General features: G+C 39.4%; 1 protein-coding gene across 9 annotated transcripts in view; it reads right to left on the reverse strand.

Moving 5' to 3' along the window:
* Nucleotides 1-12657: 12657 nt before the first annotated feature.
* The window catches only part of LOC131514297 (protocadherin alpha-C2), a 193215-nt gene continuing 189818 nt past the window's right edge, over nt 12658-16054 (reverse strand). For 8 of the 9 annotated variants that reach the window (XM_058734197.1, XM_058734214.1, XM_058734171.1 and 5 more), the window contains exon 4: nt 12658-14608. In XM_058734197.1, the coding sequence (XP_058590180.1) occupies nt 14298-14608 (311 nt within the window). In that variant the 3' untranslated portion in view covers nt 12658-14297. The remainder of the gene's footprint in view (nt 14609-16054) is intronic. The other variant, XM_058734161.1, reaches the window with a different exon arrangement.

A 16054-nucleotide genomic window follows, 5' to 3' on the forward strand; every position in this document is an offset into this window, starting at 1 on the left:
AAGAAATTATTCATTATTTATATAAAATTTAAATTTAATTGGCTATTCTATATTTTTACTTGCTAAATCTGGCAACTTACCTGTAACTCTAGTTTTAGCCAGGATTGGCTCTATTTATGTAGATCAGATTGGACTGGGTTTATTGAATGTTTTCTGATTATATTAGCATCTTTTTAAAAGCATATTTTCCCCATTTCTAGGCAGTTCAAGGATTCATTTTTTACCTGTTTCTAAAGAACTATTAAATATCTATTATTTTCATATTCTATTGTATTTCATATAATATATTTATAATATATTAGGCTTCATTTGATTCATCCAATTTAACCCTTTTGAGAGTATCTACTTCCTTTTTAATATTCCCTATTGTTTTGTATTCCTTTGTGCATTTACTAGAATTTCCACTGGGGGAAAGTGGAGAGAGAAATAAAACAGAATTGGCAAGATGATGGTAATTGTTCAAAGCTGGATGATGAGCACACAAGGGTTCACTGTACAATTCATTCTAATTTATGTAATTGAAACTTTTTAAAAAAGATTTTGTTTTATTTTCTTATGTAATCTCTACCCCTAATGTGGGGCTCGAACTCATGACCCCAAGATCAAAAGTCACATGTTCCACTGACTGAGTCAGCCAGGTGCCCATATGTAATTGAAGCTTTTGAAACAGTTTTTAAATAAATTTTTAAAAACCACAGTTAATAGATGAAATAGACACTTCAGACAGGGTTTCAGACAGGGTTCAGTATTCCAAATAGCAAAGTAATACTAATTCATGATATATCAATAACCCAAAAAAACAAAAGAGAGAAAGAAAGAAAGAAGTCTCTCTCTTTCACACTTGTCTGCAGCCAAGTTCTCCTTATAGACAACCCACCGATGTCAAATCCTTGTGTCTCTTTCCAGGAGGATCTTCTATACATATGCCAGTATATATACACATATATTTTACAAAATGCTAATTTAATCTATCTATTGATCTTAGTTTTTATTTTTAAAAATTTTAAATTTATTTTGAGACAGAGTTATAGGATTAATTAAATGAGAAATTAAAACTTAGAATTTTTAACAAATGTTTATTTATTCTGAGGGAGAGAACAGGGGAGGGGCAGAGAGAGAGAGAGAGAGAGAGAGAGAGAGAGAGAGAGAATCCTGAGCAGGCTCTACACTGCCAGCACAGAGCCCAAAGCGGGGCCTGAAAACCCACAAACCGTGAGATCATGACTGGAGCCTAAATCAAGAGTCAAATGCTTAACCAACTAAGCCACCCAGGCATGCCATTGCTCTTAGTTTTAAAAATCTTTCCATATAAAGCTATCTTATTATTTACCACCTGCTATTTCATTGTATGAATCATACTGGCATTTACTTAAGCAATGTCCTATTTTGGGATTCAGTGAGTTGTTTTTTTTTTAATTCCTGGTTATTATACAATGTTGCGATGCATATTCTTTTACAGCCATCACTTCACACATGCTCAACTATTAGTATATTTCTTTAAAATAAATTCTTTTTAAAATTTTTAAAAATTTATTTTGAGAGAGCGCATACACACACACACACACACACACACACACACACACACACGAGAGCAGGGGAGGGGAAGAGAGCGAGAGAGACAGAATTCCAAGCAGGATCCACTGACAGTGCAAGATCTCACGAACCATGAGATCGTGACCTGAGTGGAAACCAAGAATTGAACACTTAACCAACTGAGCCACCCAGGTGTCCCTAAAACAAATTTCTAAACTGGAATTGTTAAGTCAGTATTTTTAAAAATTATAGCAAAAATTGTCACATTACTCTTACCAATTTATATCCAATTAGCAATATGTCTGAGCTCAAATTACTCTCAAAAGCAAAGACTGAGACAACAGTTTCTGCACAGGTAATTAGTTTGGGAGATGATCCAAAGGACCAGGAAAAGTGAGAGAGAGAAAAGCCAATCCAGGATGCGTTATTGAGATAGCCACTGTGAGCAACTGAGGTATCAGCCAGCCAGAACATTAAACAAGGGTGTAGGATGCCTCTTGTACTTGTTCACCCAAGGATCAACTGAGATAAACGTTTGTTTCTCATCACTCATTGGTTGAAGGTTGACCCAGAAGTGTTAAGTCCCATACTTCTGGGTAAACCTGTATCTTTAAGGACCAGAGTCCCTTAATAAGACATCAGAAAAGCCTTAGGAAAGAAAGCAAAAGACTTAAATGCATGCTTGAGGCAGGACCCTGTCCTCAGAAATGAGTCTAAGGTCACAGAAGATTTTGTTTATGGCAGCAACAGGCAGCATCAGGGGTTTAGAGCACATGAAGGAAGGTACAAGTAAGTATGTGAAAGACCGCAAATGAGAACACCTGGTGAATTGCACCCTTGCTAGCACACTGTGGCATTAAACTTTGTAACCATTTCCAATCAATGGATGAAAAAAGTTTATCTCAAAGGAGTTGTGTTTTGAATTTGTTTGAACCATATGTTTGAAACATCTGCATGTATTTTCATTTCTGTGAAATGTCCCCTGTACATTTTTCTATTTGTTTTGAGGGCTTTTCTCAATTTGCAGGAGTTACTTCTATGAATAGAAATTAGCCCTTATTTGTAACATTAATAGATATTTTGCCTTTTGATTTTGTTCATGGTGGTCTTGCAATACAATTTTTAAAAATTTGTTTATAAAAATATTTCATCTTTTATCACTTTAGTATTGTCATGCTTATAAAATCTTTCCCCACTTTGAGATTATTTTAAAAAATCCATCCATTTAGTGGATCAGTCAGTTGAGCATCCGACTTCAGCTCAGGTCATGATCTCTAGTGGTTCATGATTTCGAGCCCCAGATCAGGCCCACTGTTGTCAGCCTGTCAGCACAGAGCCCGATTTGGATCCTCTGTCTCCCTCTCTCTCTGCCCCTCCCCCACTTGCACCCTCTCCCTCTCTCTCTCAAAAAAAAAAAAAAAAAAAAGATAAATAAGACATTAAAAAAATTTTTTAAGAAAAAAATTCATCCATTTATGACAGAGATTATATTCTCTTTAGACAAAGAACCCTGTGTTTTAGTTGGTCACACACATCCTTGCAACTGGTTTTGACCATATGATTTTTTTTTTTTTTTTTTTTTTGCCAGTGATATATAAACGGACATGTTAGGTGGGACTTGTGGGAAACCTTTAAAAGACTTCCCTTCCTTCCCGTTCCTGAAATGGCTGGCGATCTAATAGCCATATTTAATTATGGGAGACCTTGACAATGAGTAAGTCTCATGCTGGGGATCACTAAGTAGAAGATATGATCCTAGGTCCCTAATGTCATAGTAAGGCTACCCTATCAGCTGGGACTCTCTATCTCCAGACTTCTTTTTATGAGAGAGATAGAACTTCCATCATTTTTATTCTGAAAATATATTGCAGTTTTTTAAAAAATATAACCTAAACTAATCCAAACTGCTATATCATTACTTTTAATAGTATTATTATCTTTCTCTCCCATTTCCCCTCTCCGTTGTATTATTAATGCACATTTCCAAGTCTTTCATAAATCTAAGACCCACACCTAAAGTCTCCATGTCTGCCACTTGGGGAGTTAGACTTCTATCAATGTGTGCAGAGAACCAGGACAATGACATGTGGGCTCCTTTTGAGGAGAATGGAAGACAAAATTTTACATGTTCTGGTGTGGTCTTAGGGTCGCTCTGAAGACTGAAGGGTAGAAGTCTAGAAGAAAGGCAGTTGGCCCACTGTGCTCCACTGTTTCTAAGCTCCTGATTCAGCAAACCTCTCGGGACACAGACCTAATGCATCCTCCTACTGAAACGTCAAGTCTGCATTTATTATGGTAATTATCTATTGCACAAATATATGGACTGAATATTGATTCTGAGATCACACACTGTAATCTATCTAACATACCTACTGGGCCAAATAACACCATCAATTTTTCACACTGTTTTAAAGCCAAATTTGCTGCCTGGATACTTAAAGGCATCTTGTACCCTGGTAAATATTTGACACCTGCTCTTGTGCTGATCTCAGCCTATCAATATCCACGCTTGTGGCTCGATAGGCCCACGTGGTTCTTATGATTGCAAGACGCTCCCAGCAATACCCATAAGGAAACTCTGAGGGAAAAAGAGAAAGCTTTATAACTTACAGATCATGGAAGTTATGTGCCAGAGCTGGGGCCAACGGCAGGGTCGCGGTATACAGAGGGCAGGGGAGCATGGGCGCATGCGTAGGCCTGAGCACACGTGGGTCTGGGGTTCTGCTTTTATTGGTGGCAAGGTTCTCGTGGCCTCACTCGTAATTTAAAACGTAAGAGTGAGAATTTAAAGCATAGGGAGAGGGATTCCTGGGCGGTTAGTTGGTTAAGCATGGGACTTCAGTTCAGGTCGTTATCTCACAGCTCGTTGAGTTCAAATCCCGTGTAGGGCTCTGTGCAGACAGCTCAGGGACTGCAGCCTGTTTCAGATTCCGTGTCCTCCCTCTCTCTTTGCCCCTCCCCCAATCGTGCTCTGTTTCCCTCTGTCTCTCAAAAGTAAACCTTAAAATAAAAAATAAAATGTGGGGAGAGAAAAAACAAGCTACCAGAAAGGCCAGGTATGGAAATTAACAAAGATGGGTAGTGGGGGGGCAGCTCTTTTTCCAGTCTCTCAGCTGGCACTGCTACTTGAAATAGCCATCTTCGAGGTGGCTGCCCGTTAAAGTGAATGCCTCAATAATCAAAACTTAAGTCAGGCAATTGCATTACAAAAAAGAAAAGCCAATTATCACTTAGCTTACACTACAACCCCGTCAGATCAATTAAATCATAATCTTCTGATAGAAAAAGTGTACAACTGTTTGGTAATCAAAGACATACAAATTAAACTATAGTGGTTTGCTTATCTTATTTTCGAAGATGAAAATGACTAATAATATCCGTTACGCAAGGTGTAGAAATACTTATAAACTGACTGTAGGAGTATACTGCATTTCCAGGGGCCAATTTTGTAATGTGTATAAAAGGTTTAATGTGCATATTGTTTTACTTAGTAATTCTACTTTTGGAACCTATCTTGCAGGAATACTGGACTAATGTGCCAAACGTGGTAAAAGAGTGTTCATTGTAGTGCTGTTTACAGTGGTAAAAATATACAAAACCTTTAATATCAATGAACAGGGACCGGTTAAGTAAATTATATAACCATGTCAGGAAATATGTGTAAATGATTTAAAAGATTTATCGGGGTGCCTGGGTGGCTCAGTCGGTTGGGCATCCGACTTCGGCTCAGGTCATGATCTCAAGGTCTGTGAGTTCAAGCCCCACGTCGGGCTCTATGCTGACTGCTCAGAGCCTGGAGCCTGTTTCAGATTCTGTGTCTCCCTCTCTCTCTGACCTTCCCCCATTCATGCTCTGTCTCTCTCTGTCTCAAAAAAAAAAACAAAAACAAAAAAAAAAGAATAAAAACGTTAAAAGAATTAAAAAAAAGATTTATATTTATATGGGAAAAAGCAAGTGACAGAAAATACTAGTATGATGCTTTAAAATATATGTATGTATTTACAGAAAAATGCATCTTTTCTTTCCTGATGCTCCCTTATATGCAAAGGGGACTCAGAGTCACACTCTTAGCTTTTCTACGTCCCTTGTTCACTCTGCCTCAGGGGATTGGAGTCACTTATGTGCTTGGCAATGTGGGAGAGAATAAACTATTAATTCTTGACTTGACTCTGCCCCTTTGCCTCTTGGAAATGAACTACCCACTGTGAATACTGGTTCTCTTCTGCTCCTCAGTGCTATCCTTCCTGCCTGATGCTGGGATAGAAGCCCTGACTAGTATGGGATTCAGTTAGTCCCTAAATTTGGCACTCAAACTAATTTGCCTCCTCTGACTCATCTGTATCATTAACAAAAGTAGCACTCTGGCTTTCGCAGGCCATTCATTTGTTTATCAATTTATTCATTACTCTGGGCAAGGAAGAAGGATGCTATTTATTGGGTCCTTCAAGCACCCAGTTATGTATGCAATGAAAAAGGCATGGAAGAGTAGCTTCCAAACTCTCCGTGGTACCTCTCTGTAGACACTTCACTTGCAGGGCACCCAGGTGGCTCAGCTGGTTAAGTGTCTGACTCTTGATTTCAGCTCAGGTCATGATCTCTCAGTTTGGAAGATTGAGCCCTTCATCAGGCTCCATGCTGACAGCTCACAGCCTGCTTGTGATTTTCTCTCTCTCTTCCTTTCTCTGCCTCTGCCCCACTTGTGCACTCTCTGTCTCAAAGTAAATAAATAAACCCAAAAAACAAAACAAAACAAAACTTCCCTGGCTACTCACCAAGGTCTGGGCTTCTGTATATTTTATTTTTAAGATATATATGTGTATGTGTGTATATATATATATATATACACACATACACATATATATGTAAAATTTTGTGTTATTTTTACTTTCTCTTTAAGAGAAATTAATATTGCTAGTTACATTTTGAATAAAAAGAGAAATAGCAATGACATAATGACTATATAAAATAAATATGGCCTCCTTAAATTATACTACTTATGTCTATTAAGGATATCATGAAACAGGTACTATTATTCACTCCTGGTGGTCTCTGGTTTTGCAGTTCCTGGTCATAGAAGAACGACTTTTCTTTTGTCATTTACTGATTGTGACCTTGAATGAGACATTTCCTTTGTTTGGTTTTCTTACTTGTTAAACAAGTTTCCTGTAGGCCCTAATTTTCTGGGATTCTATACACTGATGTTTAGTTTACACTTGAGGAATACCAGCGGTCAGCAAGCTTTTAAATTTGTCTCTAAATGTCTAAATCTCCAAACGTCCCACTGGCCCATAGCTGATGAGACCACAGTTGGCCACCTGACTGAAAGCAAGCCAATCAGTTCTTCTCTCCAAGAAGAATTTGTAATGGGTATTTAGAAAGAGAAGGCAGGTTTTTGTGGACCACTAGAACCAAGGATATATACATTTAGAAGCTATGGGAAAAGGAGAGAAAAACTGGTCTGCAGAGATAGGGAAGAATGAAGCAGATGGAGAAAGATAATTAGAGAAGATGACATTTTATTTTATTTCACTTCATTTTATTTTGAGAGAGAGAGCATGTGCATGGGAGAGTGGCAGAGGCAGAGAGAGAGAGAGAGAGAGAGAGAGAGAGAGAGAATCTTAAGCAGTCTCCATGCTAATCTCAGAGAAGGACACTGGGCTCCATCCCACACCCTGGGATCATGACCTGAGATGAAATCAGGAGTCAGAAACTCAACCAACTGAGCCACCAGGTATCCAAAAAAAGATGACATTAAAAAAAAACAAAAACAAAAACAGTTCTGGCTTTCTAACCTCTGGTCCCTTCTAGAGGCTCAGCTGCATTCCCATTCTTAGTTTCAGTGAGACAACCTGTGCCCTTATAAACTGTCCTTTCTAGCTTAATCTAGATGGCGTTGGTTTCTTGCAATCAAAAATCTGTCCTACAGTGCACATCTCTGCCAGCAGACTGGACCTGTCCCATGGCCCCTCTGCCCTATCATTCCAAATTTATGCAAAGAAAGTTACTGAATGCTCCTACGTTTCTGATGTAAGCTCGGCCTGCAGAAAACCACCTCTCCATCCTACAGGCATTTCCAGGCTAGATCTAGCACTGTCTGTTCGAGCTCCTGCTCTCAAACATTGCACTACCTACCTACGTTCCAGAACCAGTCCACGAGACCTCCAACTGGGCTCTAAGCTAACTGTGCCATTTTGAAAGGTGTGAAAGGAAGACTGAAGCTTCCAGACTCCCTGGCTCCCAGAAAATTGGCCGTATGCCTGAGGAAGACAAAGAGCAAAGTGATCTGGAAAGCTCCCGCAGTTGAGAAGAAATGTGTATTTCATCTGGATAATGAATGCTGTTAGCCTTAGAGAATGGAATAAACCTAAGGACTCGGGAGTGTGATTCTTTCTTGAAAGGCCAATACATATCAATAATTTAGGGAGGAAGACCTTTCAAAGCTGTGATCCAGATGATTTTGTAACTGAGAGATTAACACATGAATGGCTACCCTGATTCCGTGGCTGTCTCAGAGTCATTATTGATAAACAATTTATTTTTCTTAAAATGAAATCTGTTCCGCAGATGTCTACTTCTCAGCTAGGATATAACAACCTTGAAGAAAATCACACTGCTTTCTGTGCAATATTCAACCAGATGATATTAACATAGCATGGGCCTAAGCAAGTATTTGAACTGTCTTCCAGGCTCCCTCTTTCATACGTGCACCTCAATCTGTGACTGGATGAAGAAAAGCCTTTGGGTGAAATGGAGCTCCCAAGAAATGATTTGGGGCAAGTAAATGAAAGCACATTTTCCTTACTTCTGTCTCTCTTGTGAATGTCTTTTCTGTTTTCATCATTCATCTATATAAACAGAGCCATAGTTTAGTGTTGAGTACTGAAACTGAGCATGTGTTCAGACAGAGGTCTGGGTTATTCTACTCTAGAGGGAGTCACATAAAGTTCATAAAGTCCTTCCAATTTTCCCCTTTGGGATACACTATAAAGCCCAGGTACTGAATTTATCATTGCACATGAGTGCCATTTTTTGTTTCTAGTCACAAAAATTTGGGTTAGCTTAAATGTCCATTAATAAAGGAAAAGGTGAATGCATTATGACCTTATCATCTGGCTATTATATGAAATTTGTACAGGAATTAAAAGAAGTGATTTAGAGTTAACTGGTGAAATCTCCATGTTACTGTAAGTTAAAAAAAAAAGCTTCAGAGTAACGAGCATGGCTTATCTTTTTTTTAATTTGAAAAGGAAAACAATTACACTTATGCATATGATCTGCATATATCACATAAGTTTAACTTTCTTTTTTTTAAGATTTTTTAAATTTGTAAGTAATCTCTATACCCAATTACAACCCCAAGATCAAGAGTCGCATGCTCTGCTGACAGAGCCAGGCAGGTGCCCCCCATAAGTTTAATTTTCTACATTTTACCTAACTGGTTATGGCAATAGGGTTGCTACATACCACTCTTAGACACAACTTCTAAGGGAGAAGAGCACCATGCTCATTGACTAAAGTCTCCTTCCTAATTATGAGTGTGTGCGTGTGTGTGTGCGTGTGTTTGTGGGCATGCACACACATACACGTGAGAAAAATGTGGAAAAACACACCTGAACGTGTTGACACTGGATACTTGTGTGAGAGAGAATTGTTAAGATTCTAATTTATAAAGAACATGATTACTTTTATAATAAAAATCAAATGTCACATAAAATTAAATCAAGTTAGACTAGTGAAAGCTGACCTTAAAAATGGGAGCTGTTTAATTAAGTCTCCTGCCTGTTTATGCCTCAGTTGAGCTCTGCTCTAAGACCAGCTGCTGGCTCAGTGGTTGAATTGTTCATGTTCTTTGAGGATTGATGATTCCCCAGTCACAGGATAATTGCATAACCTAACAAATTGCTGGGCTTTGTGTTTTCACTACCTAATCTCCCTTATTTCTTTATGCAGACTAGACTCCATGCTATGGAAGTAAATTGAGCACTCTCTTTCTCACAGGAACCTAAGCCTAGAGATAAACTCAGATTTTTTCGAGGCAAAAAAACTTTTAAGATTTCATGTTTCGGCAGGCATTTCCCCATGGATCAACCCCATGGAGAAAATGGGAACCAACAAGCACTTTACCTAAGGGTTCTGACAATAGGGTTGCTACTGATCACTCTTAGGTCCAACTTCCCAGGAAGAAGAGCACATTGGTCCTTTGCTAAAGCCCCCTGCTTTATTAGAACAGAAAGGTCTCTGTGTGTGTATGTGTGTCTGCATAAAAATCAGAGAGATATCTCAGGTTGCAAGTGTATGTCCTGCTAGTCAACAGTCAAGTGAATTCTGGGGTAAATTATGTGATCAGCTTTTTCTCCAAGAAGAGGAAACACAAAAGTGATGAAAGAGGGTCAAGGAGAGGCCAACTTGCCATTTATTTAGGAAAGCTCTTGGGGCTTTCAAATCCTAAGGAAGCTTATCTGTAGTTTTTTATGTTTGTTTTAGCATGCCTCTTGTTGTTTTGGTGGCTCGAAAATCTGGATTTAATATTAGAATTGATTTAGTGTTTGGTCAACTACATTTGTGCTTTGAGTTCTGAATTTATAAAACATAAAATATACTAATATGACATCTTGCGACTTACTTAGAATCTGACTTTAGCCTAAAAGCCAACACCAAAGGCTCTGAACACTCACCGAGGAACCTTATCCTTTAAAATTTGATGAATTGTAATTCTTCGAAAGCATGAATCCTGCATTCTCTCTATAAGACCCACATCAAGAAGTCTTAAGAGAGAGAAACTTGGTTTGTTCCTGAGTTGCCCATTCGCCAAAAGAAGTTGTGGAGGTAACTCTTCTCTTTCTCAAGTTGTTGTACTTAAGCTCATGTGGAATTTATTCATTTGAACATGCAAAGTGACTTCTAAACCCTTTGATCTCTGGCTTTCAGATCATTGACGTGGAACAGCTGTAAACAGAATGGTTGCTTGACCACTTAGAAACCTCATTATTCAGGATAGAAATAAGTAAAGAGTTAGGAAACTCACTTCACCTCTTTTCCTTCAGAGGTGAGCAAAAATATGAAGGAGTAAAAATATTTCTATTGCAAAGTTTATGTTTTATAATCTGTCACTCACATTTTAATCAATAGGAAAATTGTCCTGAGTGTAACAGCTAGACTTCTGAAAAAGGGTGAGGAGATGGAAGAAAAGGATTATTAATAATAACAACTATCTAGTAGTGAGCCAGAAACTGTGCTAAAACCTTTTTGAGGTTATCTTGCTGTATCTTCCCCACAAATCTATAAGGTCTGTACTAGAATTATTCCCATTTGACAGATGATGAAACAGAGGCTGAAAAACTGAGAGACATAGTGGTTTGCCCAAGGTTCCCCAGCTAACAAGTTATAGAGCTGTACTGGCTTGCTTGCTTTTTCTTTCTTTCTTTTTCTTTCTTCTTTCTTTCCTCTACTTTTTTCTTTCTCTTTTCTTTCTGTTTTCCCAACTTTTTATTTATATTCCAGTTAAGATCTAGTGTAATGTCAATTTCTCTTTCTTTCTGTAAGTAGAGTCACCATACAAGGCAAACTGGGATTTAAGCCCAGCTTAAATCTTGTATCCCAATTATTAATGGTGTTCCCTTTCCATCTCAAAAATAGATTCAACAACAAATTATACGCTCATTCTGTTTCAATATTTTTCAATCTTGGTACTATTGACATTTGGGGCTGGAAAACTCTTCGCTGTGGGGGGCTGTCTTGTGCCTTATAGGGTGCTTAGCAGCATCTGTGGCCTCTGCCCATTAGATGCCAGAAGAACTTCCACCCAAGTAGCAAAACCAAAAATGTCTCCAGATGTTGCCAAACGTCCCCTGAGAAGCAAAATTGCTCCCAGCTAAGAATAACTGCTCACAAAATTTAACTACAAAAGGAAGATCTATTTGTTACGGAATATAGACTGTGAACTGAACCTACTTCATACAGTGGCTACCATATGCCCTGCATGCATAAAATTTTATTTCCTGGGGGCATTATTTGCCCAACTGGAGAGAAGAGCAAAGGCTAAACACGTAATGAATAAGATGACTGGAAGGCTCTAGGGATAAAAAATTGGTTTGTTGCAATTCTTACTAGAGAAGACAGAAACAGTGTATTGGGAAGTGACCCCGAAGCCTCCTGACTGCCCTTTCTAGTAATACTGTAGACTCTGAGTCTTGATTCCATCGAGCGTTTTGCCTTAGTGATAAACACAGCCAGGGAGATAGCCAGAGAGCGATACTCTAAGAGTCATAGTGCAAACTTCTTCAAAAATAACAGCTAATGATAATCAGCGTTCTATTTTCTCCTACTCTTATACTGAGAAATGACCACCATTTCTTTCATACCACCATTTTCCATTTATTAGCAATAACAGAATAAATACCAATAGCACCAATTAAAAATGAATCCACATGGCGTGTTTTATCCTTACAGCTGTAATAACTAGTAACTAACATGGACTGGAAAGCACTTCGCAAATGTAAAAAGTGCTGTACAGATACATCATAATTATCATCATTAATAAATTAGCCCGATTCTCCTAGTATTCAAAAGGCACGTAAGGTCAGATACATGGGTTTCAGTGGGGCAAAATGATCACAACCTACAATGTAGCAATGGTTCACATGTGTTGGCAACAAGTTTTACCCCATGCAATCCTGCAGAGCTGAAGTTACACACCCTTCAAAATATGGGAGAATGAAGCTAAAAGCAGACAGAACAGGCTTTTTTTTTTTTTTTTAGATTTAATGTTTTTGTTTTAATAACAGACTCCTACCTTTTATGATAACGTTTAAAAGATAATGTAATTAAACTTCTAAATTGTACATTTTAACAAAATTAAAATTTCTTATTTAAGGTGACAGTAAATTTTATTCTTCGCTATGAGCTGATATTCCAGATGTCATTATAATTTCAAAGCATTCTGTGACTTCAGAGAGGTCAGATTGGTAAATTTTGTGCTTGCATACCCTCAGGGAATAACCACGGTATTCATTCCAGAATTGTTACTAGAAAAAAACAGCTCTATCTATTCCCTTGCCAGCGGGAGTCTTGGCAAGAGACAGCTCTTGGCTGACCATAAATAAAATTCCTTGAATCACCAGTGTCTTGATTTAAGAAAGAAATTTTACTGTGTCTTTCATACACAAAAGCTGATTAACAATGGTTAAAAAAACACTACTCCACTTTTTCACAGGTGTACAAAAGGAAATATAATGGAATTACATTCAACAATAAAGCTTAAAGTTCACTCTAGGTATAGTTGCATTAACATTCACATACACAAGCACAGAGTAAGTATATTTCAGGAGTCTTATAATAGCATACAGCATACATATGGGAGATTGATTTCAGGTAACATCATAGGTGTCAGCAAGATTAGCAATTCAGAGTGTTCTAAAAAAGGAAAACTAAACCAAAGAGAAGGTGTGGGCTGGCACACCAAGACAAATCACAGAATTCGAGGATTAGAAAGTCGGCTCACTGTGTGTATGAGAAAACAATTATTTTTCTTCAATTTTGGGGTCTTGGTATAGTTGGCTAGAGAAAGTACTGTGTATTCAAAGTGCACGTAATTGTTTCTTAGAAAAGAGACAGAGAAAGATCCTTTTATTTAGTAATTAATACATGCAAGAGGCAGCCCCAGAGTGACCTGAAAGAGTAAAGCTGTGATTGGCAGGTGGCCGGTATAATACAGATGTTTCAGGCAATTCTCTTAAAGCACTTCTGTAGCAGCAATGATCATTTAAATGGCTGTAGACTGGATTCTCTTTTGAGGAGTTGAGGGGGGACTCATCATATTTCTCTTTAAAGATTTATAGTCATAGATTTTCTCTTTTTTAAATAAATCTATCAAACAACAAACAGCATAAAGTGAGGTGTTGGGGTTTTCTTTCGCTTCTGCTTTTGCATATGTGTTGGAAAAGGATCTAGCCTTTTCATAAACATTGTGTGCAAAAGAATTTTTGATAAAGTGAGCACAAGGACGCACAGCAAACACATCAGATCTGCTTCTGGTGCCCTGGTTGGCCCCGTTCAACACTGAACTGTTGGCTTGTAGGTGTAATGCAGGTTTTAGGCATAATGACACCACAGCCAACAGACTTGAGGATGCCCAAAGCCTTGTCGGCAGGGGTGGTTTTGTCTGCGAGAGGGTGGCCACTGCCTCTTGAGTTGTAAGATTTAGAAAGTCTGGTCCCTTTTAGTTCACGTTCCCCCTGGATTGGCAACTCCCACTGTTTCTTTGCCTTTGTTTCCCGGCCCTCCTTGCACCAACTAGTCTCATCTGGCCCATCCCAGCCAATGTCTGGCACTCACACGCCCACGGTAACCACACAAACCCAGTGGCCACAGACACCCAAGCTGCTCAATCTCAAAACCTTTGAGCCTGCCCTGCAAGTGTCATCAAGACAGGATCCCCGGAGCACAGGGCAGAGAGTCCAACCTCTCACTGGCGGGGCTGGGAAGCTTCTCCTTTGCGGCGGAGGAGAAAGGAAACTTGGGTCTGCTTTTTAGGTTCTGAAAACAAGCCAGAGTGGAGAGAAAGAGTTAACACCAGACTTAGTAAAGCTTTTAAGACAAAACCTCTTAAATGTGATCTACACAGACACAGGGAACTTTCTGCAGATTTCTGAGGTCTATAAGAGAGGGCTCATGGAGACAGGAGAAGGGAGTGGGGAGTTGCTACATGGGAGAGATTTGCCATTATTACAAAAACTGGCTAAGTGGCTTGTTTCCATGAGATGACCTCACTGGTCACTGTTGTCAGTCGTGCTGTTCCCTTTCTCTTTTTTTTCCTGGGTCTTGTTACCCTTCTTCTTTTTCTTCTTTTTCTTGGTCTCCTCCTTTTTGCCGAAGGTTATGAAGTCACTTTTGTCAATTTGGCTGTTAGCAGGCTCCTGCCGGATGGAGATGATTGCAGGAGATCCTGGGATAATGAATTTGTCTGGCAACTCACCGGGACCAGATTGTTTGGGGTTGCCTGGTCCGTATTTAAAGGTCCAGCTGTTGCTGTTGACACCAGCACCCACTGGAGGGGACACTTCTCCTGCCTCTGGTTCTGAAAGACAAAACATCCCAAGTCAGTAAGAGTCAGCACACGCCTTCCAGGTCATGCTAGTGGGTAGAATACAGGGGAAGCTGCACAGACAACCCTGGCTCCCCCGCCCCCCAAGAAATCAGGGCTTATTTCTTTGAGCCTGAGGGCAAGGTCAGTGTTCGGAAACAATCAGGAAGGCAGATTTTCTCACCAGGGATCTGGAGGTCTAATTTTCTAGGGACATATTTTTGGTTCTTTGTGCAGAATTTCCTAAAGAATGTGGTCATGATTATTTTGCCTGGGAATGGGATGGAAAATGTACTGGGTTAAAGCAGAACAGGCAACAAAAGAACTAGGAATAAATTTAATCAAGGAGGTGACAGACCTGTACTCTAAACTCTAACATGTTTATGGCAAAAACTGAAGAAATGACACAAATAAATGGGAAGATATTCTGTGCTCAGGGGTTGGAAGAATTAATATTACTATAGAGTTAATGCAATCCTTACCAAATTTCCAATGGTATTTTTCACAGAAATAGAAAATCTTAAAATTTGTACAGAACCACAAAAGACCCTAAATAGCCAAAGCAATCTTTAAAAAAATTTCTTGTAATGTTTATTCATTTTTTTTTTTCAACGTTTTTTATTTATTTTTGGGACAGAGAGAGACAGAGCATGAACGGGGGAGGGGCAGAGAGAGAGGGAGACACAGAATCGGAAACAGGCTCCAGGCTCCGAGCCATCAGCCCAGAGCCTGACGCGGGGCTCGAACTCACGGACCGCGAGATCGTGACCTGGCTGAAGTCGGACGCTTAACCGACTGCGCCACCCAGGCGCCCCTATTCATTTTTGAGGGAGAGAGAGAGAGAGAGCGTGAGAGCATGAGTGGGGGAGGGGCAGAGAGAGAGAGAGAGAGGGAGACACAGAATCCGAAGCAGGCTCCAGGCTCTGAGCTGTAAGCACAGAGCCTGACGTGGGGCATGAACCCACTAATGGTGAGATCATGACCTGAGCCGAAGTCGGACACTCAAATGACTGAGCCACCCAGGCGCCCCAACAGCCAAAGCAATCTTGAGAAGGAAGAACAAAGCTGGAGACATCATGCTTTCTGATTTCAAGCTATATTACAAAGCTATAGTCATCAAACAGTATAGTATTGGCATAAAAACAGACACTTAGATCATTGAAACAGAATAGAGGACCCTGACGTAAACCCATGCATATATGTCAATTAATTTACCACAGAGGAGGCAAGAATATACAGTGGGGAGGGGACATTCTCTTTAGTAAATGGTTTTGGGAAAACTGGACGTCTATGTGCAAAAGAATGAAACCAGACCCCTGTCTTACACCACGCACAGAAATAAACTCAACATAGATTAAAGACTTGAACATAAGACCTGAAAGCATAAAACTCCTCAAAGAAATCATAGGCAGTAAGCTCCTTGAGGTGAGTCTTTGTGAA

This window comes from Neofelis nebulosa, chromosome 1 (genome assembly GCF_028018385.1).
Source record: "Neofelis nebulosa isolate mNeoNeb1 chromosome 1, mNeoNeb1.pri, whole genome shotgun sequence".
In the NCBI taxonomy this organism is placed as follows: Eukaryota; Metazoa; Chordata; class Mammalia; order Carnivora; family Felidae; genus Neofelis; species Neofelis nebulosa.